This window comes from Typopeltis vanoorti, chromosome 23, assembly GCF_054136105.1.
Source record: "Typopeltis vanoorti isolate ZY-2024b chromosome 23, IOZ_Tvanoo_1.0, whole genome shotgun sequence".
Classification (NCBI taxonomy): Eukaryota; Metazoa; Arthropoda; class Arachnida; order Uropygi; family Thelyphonidae; genus Typopeltis; species Typopeltis vanoorti.
This window is the reverse complement of record NC_143571.1, coordinates 19,356,469-19,376,709: the sequence shown is the minus strand read 5'-3', so window position 1 is coordinate 19,376,709 and position 20,241 is coordinate 19,356,469. Positions and strand designations below refer to the sequence as shown.

At 34.5% G+C, this 20,241-nt stretch overlaps 1 protein-coding gene across 1 annotated transcript in view; it reads right to left on the bottom strand.

Moving 5' to 3' along the window:
* Positions 1–20,241, bottom strand: part of LOC150093665 (disintegrin and metalloproteinase domain-containing protein 10-like) — a 332,641-nt gene that overhangs the window by 121,045 nt on the left and 191,355 nt on the right. The window contains exons 6-7 of the mRNA XM_090413243.1: positions 15,813–16,078; positions 10,509–10,637 (exon numbers count right to left, since the gene is read on the bottom strand). Coding sequence (XP_090269369.1) covers positions 10,509–10,637; positions 15,813–16,078 — 395 coding nt within the window. The remainder of the gene's footprint in view (positions 1–10,508; positions 10,638–15,812; positions 16,079–20,241) is intronic.

Sequence of the window (20,241 nt, the reverse complement as noted above, 5' to 3'; positions counted from 1 at the left end):
GCAATTACATCTATTATATGTAAATATTACAAATTTTAAAATTTGTAATATTTTTTAAAATCAAAATAAAACACACACATAGTTATCTTTATGAAAACGTTTTTGTGCAAAGCTGCCTTGTATGCACTTTGAAAATAATACGTGTCTCCCCCATCCATGAAGCCCAAAAAAAAAAAAAAATTAGGCACCACTAGCATGGATTATGACAAACATTTTCAGTTTACACTACACGTATTTAAATCTTAACATAAAAAAGAAGTATTATAAATCAGGGAAGCGAGGACCATTCAATCGAAATGAACGGGAGAATCTCTGGCATTTAGCCAGAGATTCTTTGTCCATCCCCCCCCCCCCCCCCCCAGGAGACAGCTTTCTCTGTAAGATGGAGAAAAGCTTTAGATGTAATACTTACTTTCCATATATCGCTAGAATTATTATCAACATTAGCGTTTGGACTGGCTCGTGTGATATTTGGTAGAGTTGGACAGGCTGCCAGCCTGCCCAGCTCTTCTGTCTTTTTTAATTTTCAGTTTAAAAAGAGTGAAAAAAAATTCACATCCACTATCTCACTATCCAATGTATTGATTGATATGTAAAGCATTCTGAATACGTAAGTTGAATCATCTTACTTACTTACTCTGTTGATGTAAACTTTGCAACGACAGAATCTATCTTTTTGTTCTTAGAATTTCAGTTATTTACTTAGAGCTTACAACATTAAGAATGTCAATTAATAGTTTCTCTGTCTTGAAAAAAAAAGCAACGATGTTTTGTATCATTATCTGCAGGGAAAAAAAAATCAACTGCTTACCCTTACCTCAATTGCCAAAGCCCATCCGTTATACAGGTTTCTACCCATAGAGGTAGCCGCCACGTTTGAAGACCTACTAATGAATGATCCAAATCTTGTAGAAATTAAGCATTACGTAAATATCATCTTTATTTGCAATATCATTGCTCAGATGCTGTGCATGTCATATTTTCTGCATAACAGATCTGCATGATTGATTCGAGTGATTCAAGTCGATCTGAGCTGTTTAGCAATTATACTACTATTTAAACCACTGGTCTATTAAAAGAAATGCCGATGGCTTACCGCCGCCCGCGATATTCTTCTGCAATTTCACAATGCTTACCTCTCCCCCCCCCCCCTTTTTTTTTGGCATAACCCGATCAGATTTTCTTCAGTTCTTTCTCCATGCTTGATGGGATAATCGATGAGAAATCAAGTTATCTCCGAGCAATATATTGTTTTCCGATAATCATAATACAGTAATATTATGCTTGATTACTTTCAAGTACTGAAGACGGAATGTATACAATTTTCGGTACGAAGTAATAATACATGATTACACGCATTTTGATTTGAAAATCAAATCATGTAATCGTCGATATAGTTAAAAATTAATCGATATATATGCATACCATAAAGAACATGAGCACATATTTGATTTTATGATTTAAATATTTGATTTGAATTAATTGTGATTAATTTGAATTTTTTTCGAAAGAAATATAAAATATGAATGAATCTTAATTTTTAATTTTTTTTTGTTAAATAATTTTCGCTTCTTGTTAGAAACAACGAAAATTTTTAATTTTTTAAAAATTTAATTTTTAAATTATTTTCTTAAATTTTAAAAAATGTAATTAATTTTTTAACTTTTTTAAAAATTTAATTAAAATTTTTTTTACATTTTTTAAAAATTGAATTTTAAATTTAATTCTGAAAGTTTTTAAAGACTTGCATGCACAGCCTCACGGTAACTTACATTATGATAAGTCGAAATAAGAAATATTACAATACATTCGATTGTAGACTTTTCCTACGCCCTTTAGCCGATTCCTGGGTTTGTTGACTTTTGCTATTTTTAATCCTGTAGTTCAACGAAATCAACCGTAGAACAAACACGAATACATACAGATTAATAGAAGTTAGAGTGATTAACGTTGCCTCTTATCTAACATGCCAGGAGAGTGCACTCGGCCTAGAGCTAAGAAGGAATTCTGTCTACTATCATTATAAGAATGAAAAAATTTAGAAGATTCGTTTTTATTAGATTTTTTAATATTATTATCACAGAGAATATTAAATACTCTGGATGTCAGTCAGCCAGTGAAACTGTATTATATTTTGGCTACTTTTAAAGGGAGTGTGCAAATGATTCTAACAGCCAATGACCCAATTGTTTAACGCAAGTCTTGTAACTGGAAAAGTCCCTAACTAGTAGAAAGAGGGTAAAATAGCGATATCTGATATCAGATAGGTGGGAAATCGTGGGAACCAATATCAGGGAGAAGGAAGGTTACAAGTGGGGTTTGTACCGGTACCATTAGTTGTCAAGATTTATACTAAACATACTATCGCTCGATCGTAGCATTCAGTAGTTTACAAATGATCATGTGAAGCTAGGGAGAATTATTAGGTGTAATACCAAAGAGTCGATGCATTGACTCTTCAGGAAGACCTGAATAAGCCTGAAAGGTGGGAAAATTATTAGGGATTCTAGTTTAATAGTAAAACCTTACACTTTAGGAGCCACAGATGGGAGGCTGCATACTCTACTTGTGGAACTATATTAGAGGAAGTGCGGGATCTAGAGGTAATAGCGGATAGTAATTTCAAAGTTCAGGTTTTTAATGTTTTCATGGCGATGTGTTCTTCATTAGTAGCTGAATGGCAAGATTAATGTTGCTAATTTCAAGAGTTCAAGTGTTCGAATGTAATATACCCTGTAAATATGCAAGTCTTTGATAAGACCTCACTTGGACTATTGTTTGCAGGAGACCTGGTTTCCGTGGTAATTCATACAATGTAGAGAGTGTAAAGGATTGTGTTAAAGATAATGTCGGGATTGTGAAATGCTGATTATAGAGACAGATTGAGAATTTGCAGAATGCAGACATTAGCAATCAGGAGAAAGATAGGTGATATGATTAAGACTTACAAACTTCGGAAAGAGGTCGTACAGGATTTTTCATTTTCGCAGATGGAATATTTCATTTTTATGGAGGTTAAGGAAAGGACGAGAGGGCATCCCTAGAAGTTGAGAATGAATGCCGTCAAGAAGGGGGGGGGGGGAAGAGCTAAATTTTTTTCTCATAGTGTGCGCGCGATTGGAATGGATTGCCACTGAATGTTGTGTGTGCAATATACAGTAATCCCTCGATTAGTGCGTTTTAGATTAATGCGTCATTTTTTTTCGATACCCAAATTCGAATAGTGCCCCTATATACATCTTAAAAATAAATGTTACAGATTTTAAAAATTTAATATCTATACATTTTTATGGCTAACTTTTTTATAAAATCACTCACCAGAATGAAATAATTTAGTTACCGATTTAAAACATTTTGCAAAGTTATTTTTAATGGCATACTACAATACTTCCATGTACACTATGTATAACTTACTATGTTTCAAATTTTACCGCCAAAATGTATGCCGTCTGCTACAGTACGCCCATAGATTCGAGACCCTTCGACACTTCTGCGCATGTCACAAAAAGGAGAATCCATTCCGATAATAAGATAATCAATACGTTTTCTGGGATGAGTTGTTTATTATTACACATCGGAAAATTAACTTCGCTTTTATGATCATTGTAGTTTTTAAAGTGTAACTATTTTGCTTGTATAACAGTTGGAAAATTTTATCTATAAAGCACATGATTTCGCGTGTTGGCAACCGATTCGTACGTCCTTCATTTCTTTCTCCCCTTCAATGATAACGTCCAAGATTATTTAATTAACTTGGTCGTTATCATTGGATAACGACCAAGTTAATTAAATCTCATTCTGAAGAAGTGAGTGATTCCGACCTGCTAAATTTAGATGCACAGCGGGAAGTTCCCGAAGAATATGAAGAAAATTTAACCACTGATAGTTAGCCAAAAGAGATTTCACAGAAACAATTTGAAAATATTTTTTGTACAATCGAAGTTTGTAAGCAGCAATGCTTAGAGGCTGAACCTGATGAAGAGAGAAGCAGTAAAATTTGCAGAAGAGTAGAAGAGGCAATAGGGCCATACTGTCGGTTGTATGAAAAAAAGAAACAAAATGTCCGCCAAACTACGTTAGCTCAGTTCTTTGTTAACAAGTAGAATAATAAAATTTATATTCTGAATATGATTTATTGTCTTTCAGCTTCATGGTTTTCCTTTAACTAGGCCCTGAGGCAACCCTAATTCTTTGATAAAATAATTAATGTTCAAAAAAGAAATTTGAGGAACGAATTATACATTTTCCCATAGGTTATTATATTCGATTAGTGCGTTTACGATTAATGCGCCTGTTTTAAAGAACGCATTAAGCGCACTAATCGAGGGATTGCTGTAATAATAATAATAATAATAATAATAATAATGCATCATGCATTACATCCATGAAGTGATGTATCTACCGAGGAGAATAGGTGGACGGGGTCTGCTGCAAGTGAGACAGACTGTTGAAGAAGAAATTAGTTTAAAAAGTTACATCGACAATAGCTCTCAGCCAATGCTTGAAGCAATTACACAAGAGAGCCTTCTGAAAGCAACAGCAAACAAATCCGATTACAAAAAGGAACAACAAAATAACCGATATGTCGCTGGAAAAATAAACCCTTGCATAGCCAATTTCTTTGAGATATTGAGGACAAAATTGTCGTGAACAAGACGTGGCAATGGCTACAATACGGATACATTAAAAAGAAACTGAAGGATTTATTCTAGCAGCTGAAGAACACGCATTGCAAACTAATGCAATCAAAGCAAAAATTTTGAACATCAATAATAACAGCAAATGCAGATTATGCGATCAGAAAGATGAGACTGTAAAACATCTAATCAGTGTCTGCAGAAGAATAGCTCAAACTGACTATAAATACCGCCGTGATCAAGTGGCCAAAATAGTTTATTGCCATGTATGCAAGAAATATGGCTTTTCTTCTTCTGATAACTGGTGGCAGCATAAAATAGAGACTGTACTGGAAAAAGAAACAGCAAAAATTCTCTGGAACTTTCGAATACAAACTGATCGGCATTTGGAACCCAATAGACCTGACATCACAGAACATTGACAGGTTTGGATTATCGATATCGCAGTACCCAGTGATAACAACATTAACAACAAAGAACTGGAAAAAATGACTAAATACCGAGATCTGGCAATCGAAGTTGGCCGGCTGTGGCTTAAACACACCAAAGTCACCCCAATAGTTATCGGTGCACTTGATGCAACTTCAAAGAATCTATCCAACTATTTACAGCAATTAAACATCAACGAAGTGACCCCATATGACCTACAAAAAACAGCATTACTTGGAACAGTCCATATTTTACGACGCTACCTGACGGACTATTCTTAGATTCTTGGGTAGAATCTGAATTGTTCTGAATCACCAGTCAAATTTTGTTTATATATCTTGTTTTGAATGTGTATCAATTATGTGAATAAAATAATTTATTTAAAAGAAAAAAAAAAGAGAGAAAATGAATGAAATAGGCAACATTGTTTGGGTGCCGTATGCTTGTATAATAAAATAGAATAAATTATCTACCGCTTTCTCATTCCCACCAATCATTCTTTTAGTTCACTTTGGTGGGGGGGGGGGGGGGATTTTGTAAACAGCTGTGTGTCTGTGTGTCCTATGGTGTCAATTTTGCTGACTAATGCGATTAAACACAAAATTTCTTCCAGTAAAAAACCCATACTTCTCTGTAACGGTTTTCTTCTACAGATGTAACACAATGGAAGTTAAAACGAGTTTTCCCAGAAAACTGGGCTGATATATATGATAAAAAAACGTGTTTCCTCTGGAGACGGAAGAATTAATTCAAGATACAAAAAGCTAAAAATGCTACCTGAGTACACAATATTTAAAAATTAAAGTATTTACTGCTTGCCAAATTAAACCACGAAATTTAATTTTACATATCAGTGAAATGTTTTATATGCAAATTGATATGTGAAATATTTAATTTCCCGTATCGGTTTGTTTGTTTTTCTAGTGGAATCTCAAACATCTGACATATTTGTAAGCGATTACTGATTTTTTTTCTTTCACGGTGGCTAATATTAATTCCGCAGTAACAAAATAAAAGCCTTTTCAATAGTTCTAAATTCCATCTCATTCAAATACATTTTATTGCACACATATTTCATTCTCATCTCTGTCGTTACTTAAACGCTATCACTGTACAGCCGAACGTGTCCTTTTTATGTAGCCAATTTAAGAATATATATTTGAATGGCTCAACAATATTTACGCTTCACTTTCCATCCCTCTTACTTCGGTCTTAGAAGCCATCGAGAATTTCGTCTATTACTGTAAGTCTTTGCAAAAAAAAAAAAAAAGTGGCACTTTCATTCACTTCATCCACCACCCCCGGTGGCAACTAGATTTCTAAGAGCTCCATATATATTCTCGCAGCTTCTAAAAGTGATTTTGAACTTCTACTGCTTTCCTCTGTTTGATTTAGAATGAAGCTCATTCTTTACCCCCCGTTTTTTGGGGGCCAATCTTTTTCCATTTCCATTGGGGCATTGTGGAACGACCTCAGAATGACCTCCATTTGACTAGTATGGAGATACGTATTTTATATACATTGCTGCACCTTCAGGATATTTTTCAAGTAAAATGTGCAGACGTAGTCAGCAACTCTTTCGGCAACTGCATACCTATAAATCTGTATAGGAGCGTACTGGTATAGCTGTACCATGTTCGCAATGGAAAACGCTAAATGGAACTAGCTTTGGTGGTTCGAACTTTACTGCACCGGTTTGATTGGAATCTTTCTTGCTGCGTTTTAAGAACAAAGTTGAGAATTTCTTTTTTTGGAATCTCAACTGTGACTAGGGAATGGGCACAACGTAACTTGGTCATAAATTATGACTTCTCTGAAAATAAAACTGTTACGTGTGCGTTTTGAATTCTCTTAGACTTGTTAAACTGAATAAAGCAAAATTTACATTTAATTATTCTTCTACGCCGCAACACCAATAATCCAACGTTTACGAAGCAGGAGTTAATCATAACCCAAAGAAACGCGAATGTAAGATTTTTTAAGCAATTTTAAATACGAGAAACACAATTTGCTTTTAAACGTAATGAAACAAGCTAATATCGTTAAGCAAACTTTTTCCCTAATATAGTGAGGATCCGATTTTCAAAAAGACAGACATCCTTCTTTAAATTAGGGAAGAAAACTGGGAAGAAATTCTCCAAGGTGACAGGGATAAATGATCATTTTGGTGCTGATCTATTGATAGGGAGGCATCTTCTCTCTCTCTCTCACACACACACACACACACACACTCGAACGTAGAAATGATTGGACCACCCTAAAGGCTGCATATTGTACAGATTTTTCGGAAACTGCCAAGTATTTAAATTCCACTGTGGAATTTAACACACATGAAATGAAGGCAATAAGTTTTTCCATTCCACTTCACATACTCATTTAATTGCAACGTAAATCCTCCAGAAGCATAAACAGATGGTCATTATACGTACCAAACAAAATATATGGAGTCAGTAGAATTTTATGATGAGGCGTTTAGTCACAGCTACAGTGGCGCTGTGTCATTTCTTCACACACTATTTTTACCTGAAAGAAAAATTTCGATATAGCCACTACCTGTCAAACGCTTCTAGCAGGAATGCATGTAGAAGTGTTAACTGCAGACTGAAGTGATGATGCTTTATCGCGATGGTTCAAGGCGAATCATACCACGATATTCTAGATAGTGCAATATTAATTATAGCAATGATATCTGTGATGCAAGGTGCCTTAAGCATATATTAGAACAGTGTTTCTCCTTCCCACTCACAAAGCAGAATATGTAAGAATGTGGGCTTCAAGACAACACTATGATAGTCAAATGACTCAATCTTAATCCAGTTGAACACTTGCAAGATAACTTGAAGAGGAAATCTACACTGACTGTCTTCCAACTTGTTCTAAGTAAGGAATAATTCGAAAACAGGGAATTGTCGTTCTGCAAGTTGGTAAGAGAGAGTAAATTATCCAGAGAGATAAAGAGAGAAATTCTTTCTGTCTGCTGATTTACTTGAAATGTTTCAAAAGAAAAGTAACGTGGTGATTTGAAATTTTTGGGTGTCATCACCAGCATTTTTTAACATCCAAGCTAACAGGACTTTAGATTATTAGAAGTAGTCAGCAAACAAACGAATTACTGATTCCTAATATATTCTTAATGTGTAATAATCAAAGACAAAATTTTTCCATACATCTGGCTTACTTAGCTCATAAGATCTGCTTTTCTTTTTAGTGGACAAAATGGTAAGCATAAAAAAATTGAATTTTCTTCCCCACCATTAATCATTCTGCCAAGAAGAAAAGAAAAGAAAATATAAAACTTATATTGTCTGCTTTCACTTGTTTGAGTCATTTGCAGTAGGCACTTTGTAATATTAAATAAATTCCTCTTCTTGCATGACATTTTTAAAGGGTTTTTACACCATTTTTGAGTGTACGGTAATATTTCTTCCCCTGTCTCTGAAATGCATCCTACCAACCCCTGATATCTGATACGTTGTATCTGTGGATTTCCATCTTGATGATAAATGAATCATTCTTCTCCCCCTTCTCAAATATGAGCAACCCCGTGAAATTTTATATTTACAAATTCGTATATTTTGCAGAATACTTCTACACTGAAATAAAAAAAAGAATTCAAAAAGATATATTGAATTTTCTGTACTATCTACTTTGCTTTGACGTCACAGAAACTACTGGAAGAAAGTTTCTTGTAGGCTTTATAAGATAAACGACCTCTTTGCAGAGTGGCAAAAGTTCAACGCAGTTTTCTAAGTTGCAAACATTGATCTGAAGACTAACATGGAAATAAGTGGCAGTAATATCCTCTCAAAATATTTTTTTCTAATTAGCACGAATTTGCATCACTCATATCCTATTTTCTCTGACAACTTCAATTTTATGATTTGAATATAAACATTTAAACCAGTCAGCAAAATTTACCATTCCAGAAGTTAACGAACTTTATTCAATAGCATGATTATACGATTTTAGTAATTTCGCCAGAATAACGTCAATTAAAATAATATACTTTATCGATTACCATTAATTAAAATATAACTCAGGGCCTTATCAATCAATAAGGAAAGCTTAAGAAGGCCCACACTTCAAAATATATTTATAATTCTAACTAAAGATAAACAAGAAACTGAAATGATGCAAATATTACAAGCTGGTACACAAAGGCGACAGTGTGTGGTGATAAATCATGTTTGCACAGTAACTTAAAATCTGGACCGTTGCTCGACTAATGTTATAACATGTATTTATAATTTTTCTCTATTACATAGCAATTCACCGGCATTATAAACTTCACCATTTTAAAATCACTTTCCTGAGGCTATTTTGTAACTTCGTGTACATCAAGCGATCGATGGTGTTATGTACTAGTATCACTCACAGTCCATGGCTACATACAACAGCATCTCAAGAGTGTAATATAAGCAGTTGATAAAATGTGGAGACGTATTACTGAGTATTAGAAATGGTATACAGTTCTGCCGTATTCTGTCCTTAGAGAATTTTCTTTTTCACCTACCTTTTTCACCTTCTTGATTTATTAACAAGTATAAACGACACATTGGTCGATATATATATATATATATATAAATCCTTTTCAAGTTTTATGAAATAAACGTGAAGTAAATTTGTGGCTTACTTACATTGTAAGATTCTAATGTTAAACAAGTTTAGCATCTTCCTTGCACAAGTTCTAGCATATTCCTTACACAGTTCTAGTTTTGCTTATATTTATCATTCAGTAATTCTTTGAACGGCATTAATGCCCTGAACAGACAACAATTCCGGCTATTAACAAACACTATTTCGGTTGTCTTTCGCGAATATTTTCATACAAAATCAAAAGAGAGTCATATTTCCACGGTATATGATGTTTTTTTTTATTTTTTTTTTAGATATGTACTTTCATAAGGCAAAATTGCCTGTACAGAGTGAGGCACTCTCTCCCGCTTTAATTTAACTTGCATACAGAAAAGCTCCAGAGAAAACAAGTCTCTCGAAATAAAGACGTCACCACTTAAAAGAGGGTCATTCAACCCGTTGCTTGTCAGATTTCAATGAATTTTAATCTACCGTCCTATCCATTAGAGAAGTTTTTGATTTCCAAACTTCGCCTGGTTTTTGGAAGGTCTAAATATTTATAAAGAATACCGCATTGTTTGGCTTTCTCTCGGATTTTCTGCTCTTGTCAAAAGAAGTATTTAAGAAAAAAAAAAAAAGATGAGTGTGTAAGATTTTTATAAGGAAAGACTTGATATATACATATTTCCGAAGACAAAGGCTCGGAGATGTGCGCTGCACTTCATTATATGCTGCCGTCCGTGATTATCAGCAAATGCATCTTCGTCCTAGAACTAGTTAAGTAAAAATAAAATATGCATATTAGCCGCATGCATGCAGGGCGGCAGATACAACAACGACAAAAACAAAAAATATATATATACTTACAGGAGAACCAAAATTATGTCCGATCTCGTGTGCGAGAGTGACGTGGGATACAATCGGAGGTACGTATTTGCCATAATTCAGGAGAGTAACAATTCCTGTGTTCAGGCTTTTCAAACTTCCTCTGTAATGCTTATTAAAATGGAGGAATAAAAAATAATTATTTTTATTTTATTTTTCTAAGAACAAATTATATTCAACTAATATTTTAAATATAATGATTTTAAGTCTTCCTATAAAATTAGAGGATACAGATTCGCTAAATACATATATTACAATGTATTATAGACAAAAAAGAAGAAGAAGAAGAAGAAAATTAGACACAACTTTAAGGCAAGTGTTTCTCAAACTTGTGATATTATGCGATCACATGATGTTAATAATGATAAACATTTATGTGATCTCTTTTAAATCGATTACCGCTTCTCAAATGGGATCTGAATAATAAAATAAAACTGATAATTACATATTTTTTTAATTGTTCAAAGTTATTTTATTTTCAAATAAACAATGCGTTACGTGAATTAAAATAAATTAAATTAATTGTCGACCTGAAACTATGGTGATTTTAAAGTATCAATCAACAAAAAATAAACTACAACAATCTTCTAACCCTTTTATTCCTAACTGGAGTACAAAGCTCTTAAAAAAAAGCCCTAACTATCCTTTTGGAAGATTGGTCTTTACTTTTAGTCATCATTGATAGCTGACTGCAAGGTTATCAATGATTTCATATGGATCAGGTTAGAGTATTACAGAAAATTTCCACCATCTTATGGTTTTAAACACTAAAATCTGGGAATTAAAAACACCCGGTTCCAGGAATAAAACAAAAAAAACTGCTTGCCTGCGCCAAAGATCAACAACTCGAGAACAGTCTGTAAAAAAAAAAAAAAACGTTTTTCCAGTCCGAATTTAAATTATAACGGTCTTCTGGTTAAGAACTACCATAAATTAATGTCTTATATAATTCTTTATTATTCTAAATTAAGAATAATTAAATCAGGATGCAATATTTTAATATTTCTTCGAAAGTTTGAATTTTTTTTCGCGATCTTCTTAAAGCAGAAGGAGATAGAAGATGGGAGATGACCAACTTCAATGTGAGAACTCCTATTTTAAAACATTGTGAACATTCATAAATACATTATTGAAGGTCGAGCCAGAAGTTTTCTGAATTTGTCTTTTTATTGTATTTTAGTTTTTACTTTAGTATGACGAATAATTATAAACTGAACAACTTTTTTTTGCGTTTCAAAATAATCAATGACTCATTTATGATTTATACTTAAGTGAAGATATTAGTCAGTAACATAATCAAAGTGAAAGGCCAGAATTCGATGAAGAAGAGCATTGCATCTGACTGGCTTAGAAAAAGTTCAAGGCCAGCAATATCACTTTCGAAGCGCAACCTTATGTCGGATGACCACTCTCTATCGATTCGAGACTCTGTGTCAAGCCAAACAGGCAACAAACACTCGTAAATTATCAGCCGAAATTAATATCCAAGGAAAACAAAGTCTTGTCATCTTCAGCAGTTTGGTAAAGTTCTCAGAAGCTGTTGAAGTGTTCCACACAAACTGACACACTAGAATAACTCATCGTGTCGTTCTGGTTGAACCACAAATCCTGGAAAAGTTTTGTTATTCGCAATGCACGTACATGAAATCAATGGAGCAATCCGAGTGAGGCATTACTTCCTGTAGCGATGAGATACAGGCTGAGAACAAGGTAAAGTTATAGGTTTGGAAGAATTTTGAGAATAGTCCATTTTGACCGATTCCAGATGCTAGTTCAGCCGTTAAGTTAATGTCGTGTCCCCAACCCCTTCCCATTACAGAAAGACTTGTTATCAACATAGTAGAGAATACAGACTTTACTTTTGGAGCTCGATCAAGATATTGAGCAACAAATGAGCAAAGCATATCTTGAGACACATTTGAACATATTTGAGACATATCTTGCTATTTATTTTTTATATTGGCTCACCTCAAGAGCGCATTTAAAATCCAGCTTAGGTATACATGGATGTTCTTGAAAGATGATTGTATAGCTCCTTCAGTTAATAAGATTTGTCCAGGGTTGGATTTAAGCATGATCTACATAAGCTACAGCTTAGGAACTCACATTATAAGGGATATCCAAATCAGTACAGATTACTCAAAATTTACCCATCACAGGTAATCGATATACCAGGTATCCGGTACATCCTATATACTGGTATATATATATATATATATATATATATATATATATATATATATATATTATTTTTTATCGGATCATGATCGAAATCAGTAAATAAATCCAAATAGAAATTCACAAGAAAATTAGAAGAAAAAAAAAGTATTTTAGATTGTGTCGATTTCATCAGCAATTAGTAATTGAACTAAAAAAAAAGACCAGTTAAGAATTAGAAGAAAATAATATGGATTTTCATTAAAGTCTAGCTATATGCTTTGATAAATAACCACACTACTTGGAAAGAAGTTAACGGATCCCATAGTGTGAGGAACAAACAGCCATGGCACCCACCTTAATAAGATGTAGGATCTCCTTTCACTGCAACGACTTCAGCAATTCTGCGGGGAATGTTTTTCCCACTACGATAGAGATCAATGGGAATGTTGGACCATTCTTCCTGTATGCATGTAATGAGATCTTGGATTATTATGGGGCGGAAGTTCCTTGACCTTACCAGACACTCCAGTTCACCCCCCACAGATGTTCAATAGGGTTCAGATCAGGGTTCTTGGGAGGCCAGTCAAGTGTGGTGACGTTAATGTCCACAAACTACGCAGTTACAGCAGCGTAGTTTGTGGACATTAACGCACAAAAAGTTCGGTAGAAACGCACAAAGTAGGAAGCATTCCATTGCCCAGAATGTTCAGATACCTCTCGGTTCAATGTTCCTGGTACCACAAACATAGGTTTGTGGTACCAGGAACACTGAACAGTGGTACCGAGGCCAAACCAGGAGAAACAAGAGCATATGCCATCCAAACCAGGAAAAAAACAAGACCATGACATCACCGCCACCTCGAATTTCTTAGTTCGAGTTACACACTCTGGTAAGAAACGTTCACCAGGCATCCGCCACACTCGTCCATCTACTCGGTAGAGGGTGTAGTGTCCTTCGTCGCTCCATAACACAGTTTCCATGCTTCCACGTTCTACTGTACGTGCTCTTTGCATCACTGAAGACGCTGCATGTTTATTCGGATAATATGGGGCATACATATTGCGGTCCTATCATTGAAACCCGTGCTGTGAGTTGCGGTTCTGAATATTTTTGTGCAGATTCGTGTTCCAGTCGATACTCGGAACTCCGCAATCAACGTGTGGGCCGACGAATGGCGGTTTTTACATATTATCCTTCGTAGCACCCTACGGTCACGTTTGGTGGATCGTCCAATGCGGGTAGCACTTGCAGTTGACTCCCTGCGCTTCCATCTTAGTATGGTATCACAGATTGCTGACTTGGGATAGCCCAATTTGTCAACAATTTGCCGAACAGATAGGCCTGCAATATAGATCACCCTATCGCATTGCCTCTTTCAAATTCCGTCAGTTCCCTTCTTGTGCTATTGCACGCGAACACAGTTGCACTGCCTTAGATTTTGATGTATCAAGCAAAATAAAATCCAACTTTTTTTATTTTCAGTCGAAGACGTTAATGTAGTCAGTAAACGCGTTCCAAGAAATTTCGCGGCCTCATAATTTCACTAATCTTGTATTTTTAAAAATTCCTTTAAATGTATATTTTAATGTAAATTCCACTCACAAAAGGTTGTAAATCTAGATTGTATTAGTACTGTAGGCAAGGGTTACATAGTCATGAAGACCGACTCCAAAGACTGACTGGAACTTTGCAAGCCATCTCAGGCTTGCACTAAGCAGAATGGTGGTTTCACACTTGTGATGAAATTCATCTACCATCTAAAGACATCCACAAAACATCCACGCCAACAGTGGGATTCAAACCCACATCCTATTGGAGGGTAAGCACGCTACCCATGCTATGAACCTACCTTTACAATTCATGAGTTACAATTATCTGAGTGTGTTAGAATTTGCATCTTTTCTTTTTTCAAATATCTTTATAATATCAAAATACTATTATGGCATAATAAATTACAGATAAAAAATTAACGAACTAACTGCTCACTAATACTTGATAATCAGATGATAAGATGGCCTCAAAAATGTCTTTTTAAAATATTTATTTGGCACTATAGTCACCGTATAAGTTGACAAGTTTTACAAGTACCGCTCACCGTTTTCACTTTTGCACAGAAGGTATGTATATATTTTTTTAGTGGAATTTATGAATGATTGATGTGTTCGCCTAAAGAGAGGATTGGTAAAATTGTTTCTTAAGGTTCTATCTTACGGAAAATATTCTGTTTCGTATATTGTAATTCATGTAATTACGCCAGTAAGATTTACCGGTTCATATAGATTGATAAATTAAACTTATAAACAGATAATCTTGTGCATCAAAGAAAATTCACTGCGCGAGCAATAAATATTGGAGTAGTGTCACAATATAATTAGTTAACGATAAAGAATCATGTTGGCGCATCGTTGTTAAGAGGTATGCTGACGAACAACAATATTAAAAAAACCACTTAGTTGTCACCGTATGGTAATGACATTAACATAAGATATCACATCAGTGAAACAATACGATGGTGTAAGGGATTCGAAGACCCTCAATGAAATGAGCAGATAGGAAGTGGGGGAACTAAAGTGACGATATGGAAGATGAAAAGCGCAGCAGTCTGATACACTAAACGTTGACAACGGTTGACAGGAAACAGAAGGCGTGTGACAGAACAGTACAACTGATGTTGGTGACAGAGACAGCAAACACGACATGCGATGGTAATCAGATGCAGAGAGATTGCATCAGAAGACGAAAAACGGGAAGAACTGTCTCAGAAAAGAGCGGTCAAGATAACAACTGATGAAAGTTTTCGAAATGTTAGGAAAATATGAATCTAAGAAGAATTGATTATTTGCATATTAGGCGCCAAGAACCAGAGAAAGATTAACATTAAGATGGGAGACGCGTCATGGCTAATATTTCAAATATATATTCAAATACATGGCTTTCAGCGTTAGCTTTTAGAGTTTGCTAATACACTTGCGTTATAATTTTATCCTGGTGTAATAATTAATTGTAAAATTACTATAAATTATTATAACAGAGAGAGAGAGAGAGAGAGAGAGAGAGAGAGAGAGAGAGAGAGAGAGAGAGAGAGAGAGAGAGCATGTTTCCGTTACAAAAGATATTGTATTTACCCCATTCTTCTCGCACACGCCTCCGGCGTTTTTTAGGTCTCCTGTCCAAGCTAATCCTAGCGTTCCTCCTTCAAAGTCCCGGTAGGTAAACATATAAGCCAGACAAAACGCATCATAGTCTTCCTCAGAGAACAGCTCCAGAAATTTTTCTACACCGTAATTGCCAGGAAAGCGATACTCCGGATCTCTGAGAGATTCGAGAGTATGAACTTTTATCCGTTTGATGAGGAAGGATATGTTGTCTGGGCGGCCGTCTTGGTCGAAGTCTGAAAAAGAGAGAAGAGGGAAGATGAGAAAAATATTTAAAAAATAGTAATAACATTTATAGGATTTTTTTTTTAATTTGATGTTTTTTCTCGGGCATTTAAAACACTGACGAATGATATTTTACTTTTTTAAATACATTAACCTTTCACATGCTAACATAATCAATGAGAGTAAATGGCGTTTGATATAGTGGTAGAATATATACTAAGTGCTTGTGGCAACAGATAATCTTGTATTTAATAATTAAAATAATATATTTTTAAAAATTATTATGATGCTGGCATTTCCTGAAGCTTAGTTTCAACAATAAACTTTGTCGCTCCTGAATAAAAATAATAACAGAAATAGCTGACGACGTTTTTCCATGAAACGGCCAGCACACCGTAATGGTCATGTTCCTGCTTGTACTTGACTAGTTTTTTGTTCTTTAATTTTTAGTTTTCATCATTTTAATTCAAAATCCATAGTCATTCCATTCATCATCTTTGCCTACCGATTATATTAATGTTTCATTATTGGCTATTAATCGCATAATTGAGCTTCAATCTCAACACCTTTCTCTTATTGTTCGTTTAGGCTCATCAACTCCAAATATCTTGTAGACCCTATCTTCTAGAATTACACAACCGGGTATGTATTTTTAACTACCTTTTAATATAATTAAAATTTTATATTAGATGCAATTTTGCCTTTGGCTGGAAAGCGGGATAACTCCGTCTTGAGATGAATATGTGGCCGTAATATTCATTGTTGAGAGATCTCAAGAAATGAACTCAATTAAAGAAAATAAATGTATATCCTTTTCTAATTTCACTAAACGTGAGACCTTTATTACTACTTCCTGGTTTCCAAACATCAATGTCACTGATGAAAAAAAATATTTTCCCTTAACTTTGTCAAATGATAGTCAAATGCGCGAACAAAACGACCATTTCAAGTTTAAAAAAATTTTTCAATTTCCCATGTCGTGTACGCTCATTAAAATGAAGTGGCAATTCCAAAATAAGCTGTTTCCACAGCATTTCGCAATGACAACATCACGTACATTTTAACTTCATCCATGAGGAATGAATATTATAATTTATAGGTCTCGGTGTAACAATACCATTGGAAGCAATAAATATTCTACTGTTCTCGTAAAGCCAAACGATACGAATATTCAGTAAAAAACAAAAAACAAAGGGGCTTAAACAGAAAGAGAGAGCTTCGGTTCACAAATAGCACTTTAATCTTCGCTCGCGCAAAGAAGGGGTTGCTGTAGAACGAAGTAATAAATTACCCATCCATAAGGGTGAAGCTGATTTATTGCCTCTGCGACTCACAGACATTTTTAATTTTTTTTCCCTCTTCCTTACCACCAAATACTGCTTTTTCCACGTTAGCCGTGGCAGTTGATGGCATTATTCGTAGATGGGAAAAAACCGCAGGTTGGCGTTAATGATGCACAAGACAGAGTCGAGAGAGAGAAGCTAGAATCGGACTGAAAGAGACTAACTAATGGTGAATGGTTCCGATTTATAGCAGTAAAAGTGTGGCTTTTCCCCTAATCGATCTACTAATTCCATTTCTACTATACAAAATCCATCACAAGAGAAATGCAATTACGCACTTACCAACTAGGCTTAAACTACCGGAAGATTTTGAATGATAGGTTTTTTTCGTGTGCAAATAGTAACGAAATTTAATTTCACAATTGGACAACACCCTCGCCTCCAATTCCATTTTTTCCGATGGTTATCCCGCTGTTCGTTTCATATAACTAAGTTATTATGTAGGCAACACATCAGTCGACGATTATTCCGAGGTAAAAAAAAAAAAAACTTCAATAAGGAAAAATAACATAAGATTTGAAACTCGTGAAAAACGGAAAGACATGACAAACATTATTTATAATGAAAGTTTAGTTACCTCAGGATGAAAAGCAGAGTACTCTAAAATGACTTGGATGAATTCGGGAATAATCGACAAAGATGAATGTATGCATCTTTCAATGCAATAACTCAAAATGAAAGGAATCAAAATGAAAGAACACTGCTTTAAACTCTGGCACCCATGAAACACACCATTTGACTCACAGACATGGGAATAAATTAATTTGCAATTAGAAACAATACAAACAACATTTTTTTTTAAAGCATCCTTTATTGAAGATGTTCGACCTACAGGGGAAAAATGCACTGATTACAGTCCCAAACAGAACCTGTTGTTGTCATGGAAACGTGATGTCACACCTATCCTTTATTTTTTTGTTAAATTGACTATTGCTAATCAGTACTTAAATTGTACAACCACAAAATTGTAATTATTATAATCACAAACGTGTTTAAAAATCTTGAAAATACAAAATAAATAAATAAAGCACAGTGAAAAGAAACTTGATTTTTATATTTGCGTATATACATAGATTTATCTGTGTCATTATGTCAACATGTTCAAGATTAATTTTCGGAAAACTAAATAATAAAAATAGAGTGAAGAGGAGTAAAACCAAGAAAAAAAAGGGCTAATGAAACAAATTAACAATACCTCACTCTTAATATTCATTCTTCCGAACTACCTTGAATTCAGTGTGTGTGTGTGTGTGTGTGTGTGTGTGTGTGAAACATTTTGGAAATAACTCAAAAGGAAAATAATATTTTGTTATAAGTAGAACAAATAAAAGTGCACTTCTAGGTATTCAGATTAAAAAAAAAAGAATATTAATTACTATGAGTATTGACTCGTTTTTCATCAAAAGAGTGCTTTAATCTTTTATTCCTCTCCTCCACTGTCAAAATATTACAGCCATCCTGTGATACCCCCCCCCACACACAACACCTGTCAACACTACTTATAGATGCTGTTCACTGGATACCATCCATATTTAATCAGTTCACTTATCTAACCGATAATGTTGCTTTTTTACTTCTTATTCTAATCACTCTTGTTACAGTGTGTGTGTGTGTGTGGTGTTAAATTTTCCTAATTAGAAACTACACATAGAGCAAGTTGAATTAACACGGTTAAAGGGTTTAATCCATAAACTATTTTGCGGCGGAACTGGTGTCTTTTACTTTAGGACGATGATTAGATTTAAAATATCCATGTGGAATCTGTTTTATTTACCCGCTCTTCCTTTTCTGTATTAGGCCTAGTGGGAACAGACCACATAATAGGCTTTTACATGTAATTTGGATAAAATGATATGATAATCATTTGTGTTTTTTTCCCCTCATTCATGTGACTCTTTCCCAAAGAAAGGCTGGAAATAGTATTGTGGGTTGGGTAGGAATTTTTCTCCCTATTTTATTAATTTTAACTATTTACCAGTCATTACGATGTTTTCTTAGTAAATATATATTCAAGGGACTTGAAATAATTCAAATAGGAAAGAAAACTAAAGTAATGAATTGAGCAGTAGTCTCCAAACTACACTCATCGAGTTAAATTCAGTGTGTGTGTGTGTGTGAGAGAGAGAGAGAGATGCATAATTAAATAATATGTACATAAATTTTGTATTCAGCTTAAATATACAATAATAGGATTCGGTGCACAAGAGTTCAAACTGAATTGTTTTTATTAAACACAAATTTTACCCATCTCGGAAGAATTAACTAACCAACCTACTCGAAAAAAGACCAACATACTTGTATTTTTCTATCCAATTAAGCTACCGAGGAGTGTATTCGGCAGAACGATGTATCATGTGCCTTTGGTTGCAATGATATTAGTTTGAACCCGTGAAATGCGAGATTTACATGCGGTTTTTCACCTGAAAGTAAGTTCTATAAGGGAAGTTATAGGTTTTCTTTCCTGGAAACTTTGTTTTCTCATTTCACAAAACAGACAACTTGAGTAGAGTGTATATGCTTTGGCAGACACAATAAACTATGTTGATATTATTAACTACCCTATCACAGATTTAATTAAGTTTATATCAAATCAGTTGGCCTATTAAGCATAACGCGTTAAGGAGAACATGAGATGAAGTTTCTGAAGAGGAGTTTCCATTTAAAAATGGCAAAACAACTTTGTTGTATTAACGTGACGCTGTCCAGAAAATCAGCTATCTAGTTCTTGTCTGCAACAAGCCATAAATGGGCAATCGGATCAGATCTTCTCTTAAGTAATCTGTTTTAAAATGCGGCACTCGTCTAGTTAGCTGTCCAAATTAAGGATGCAA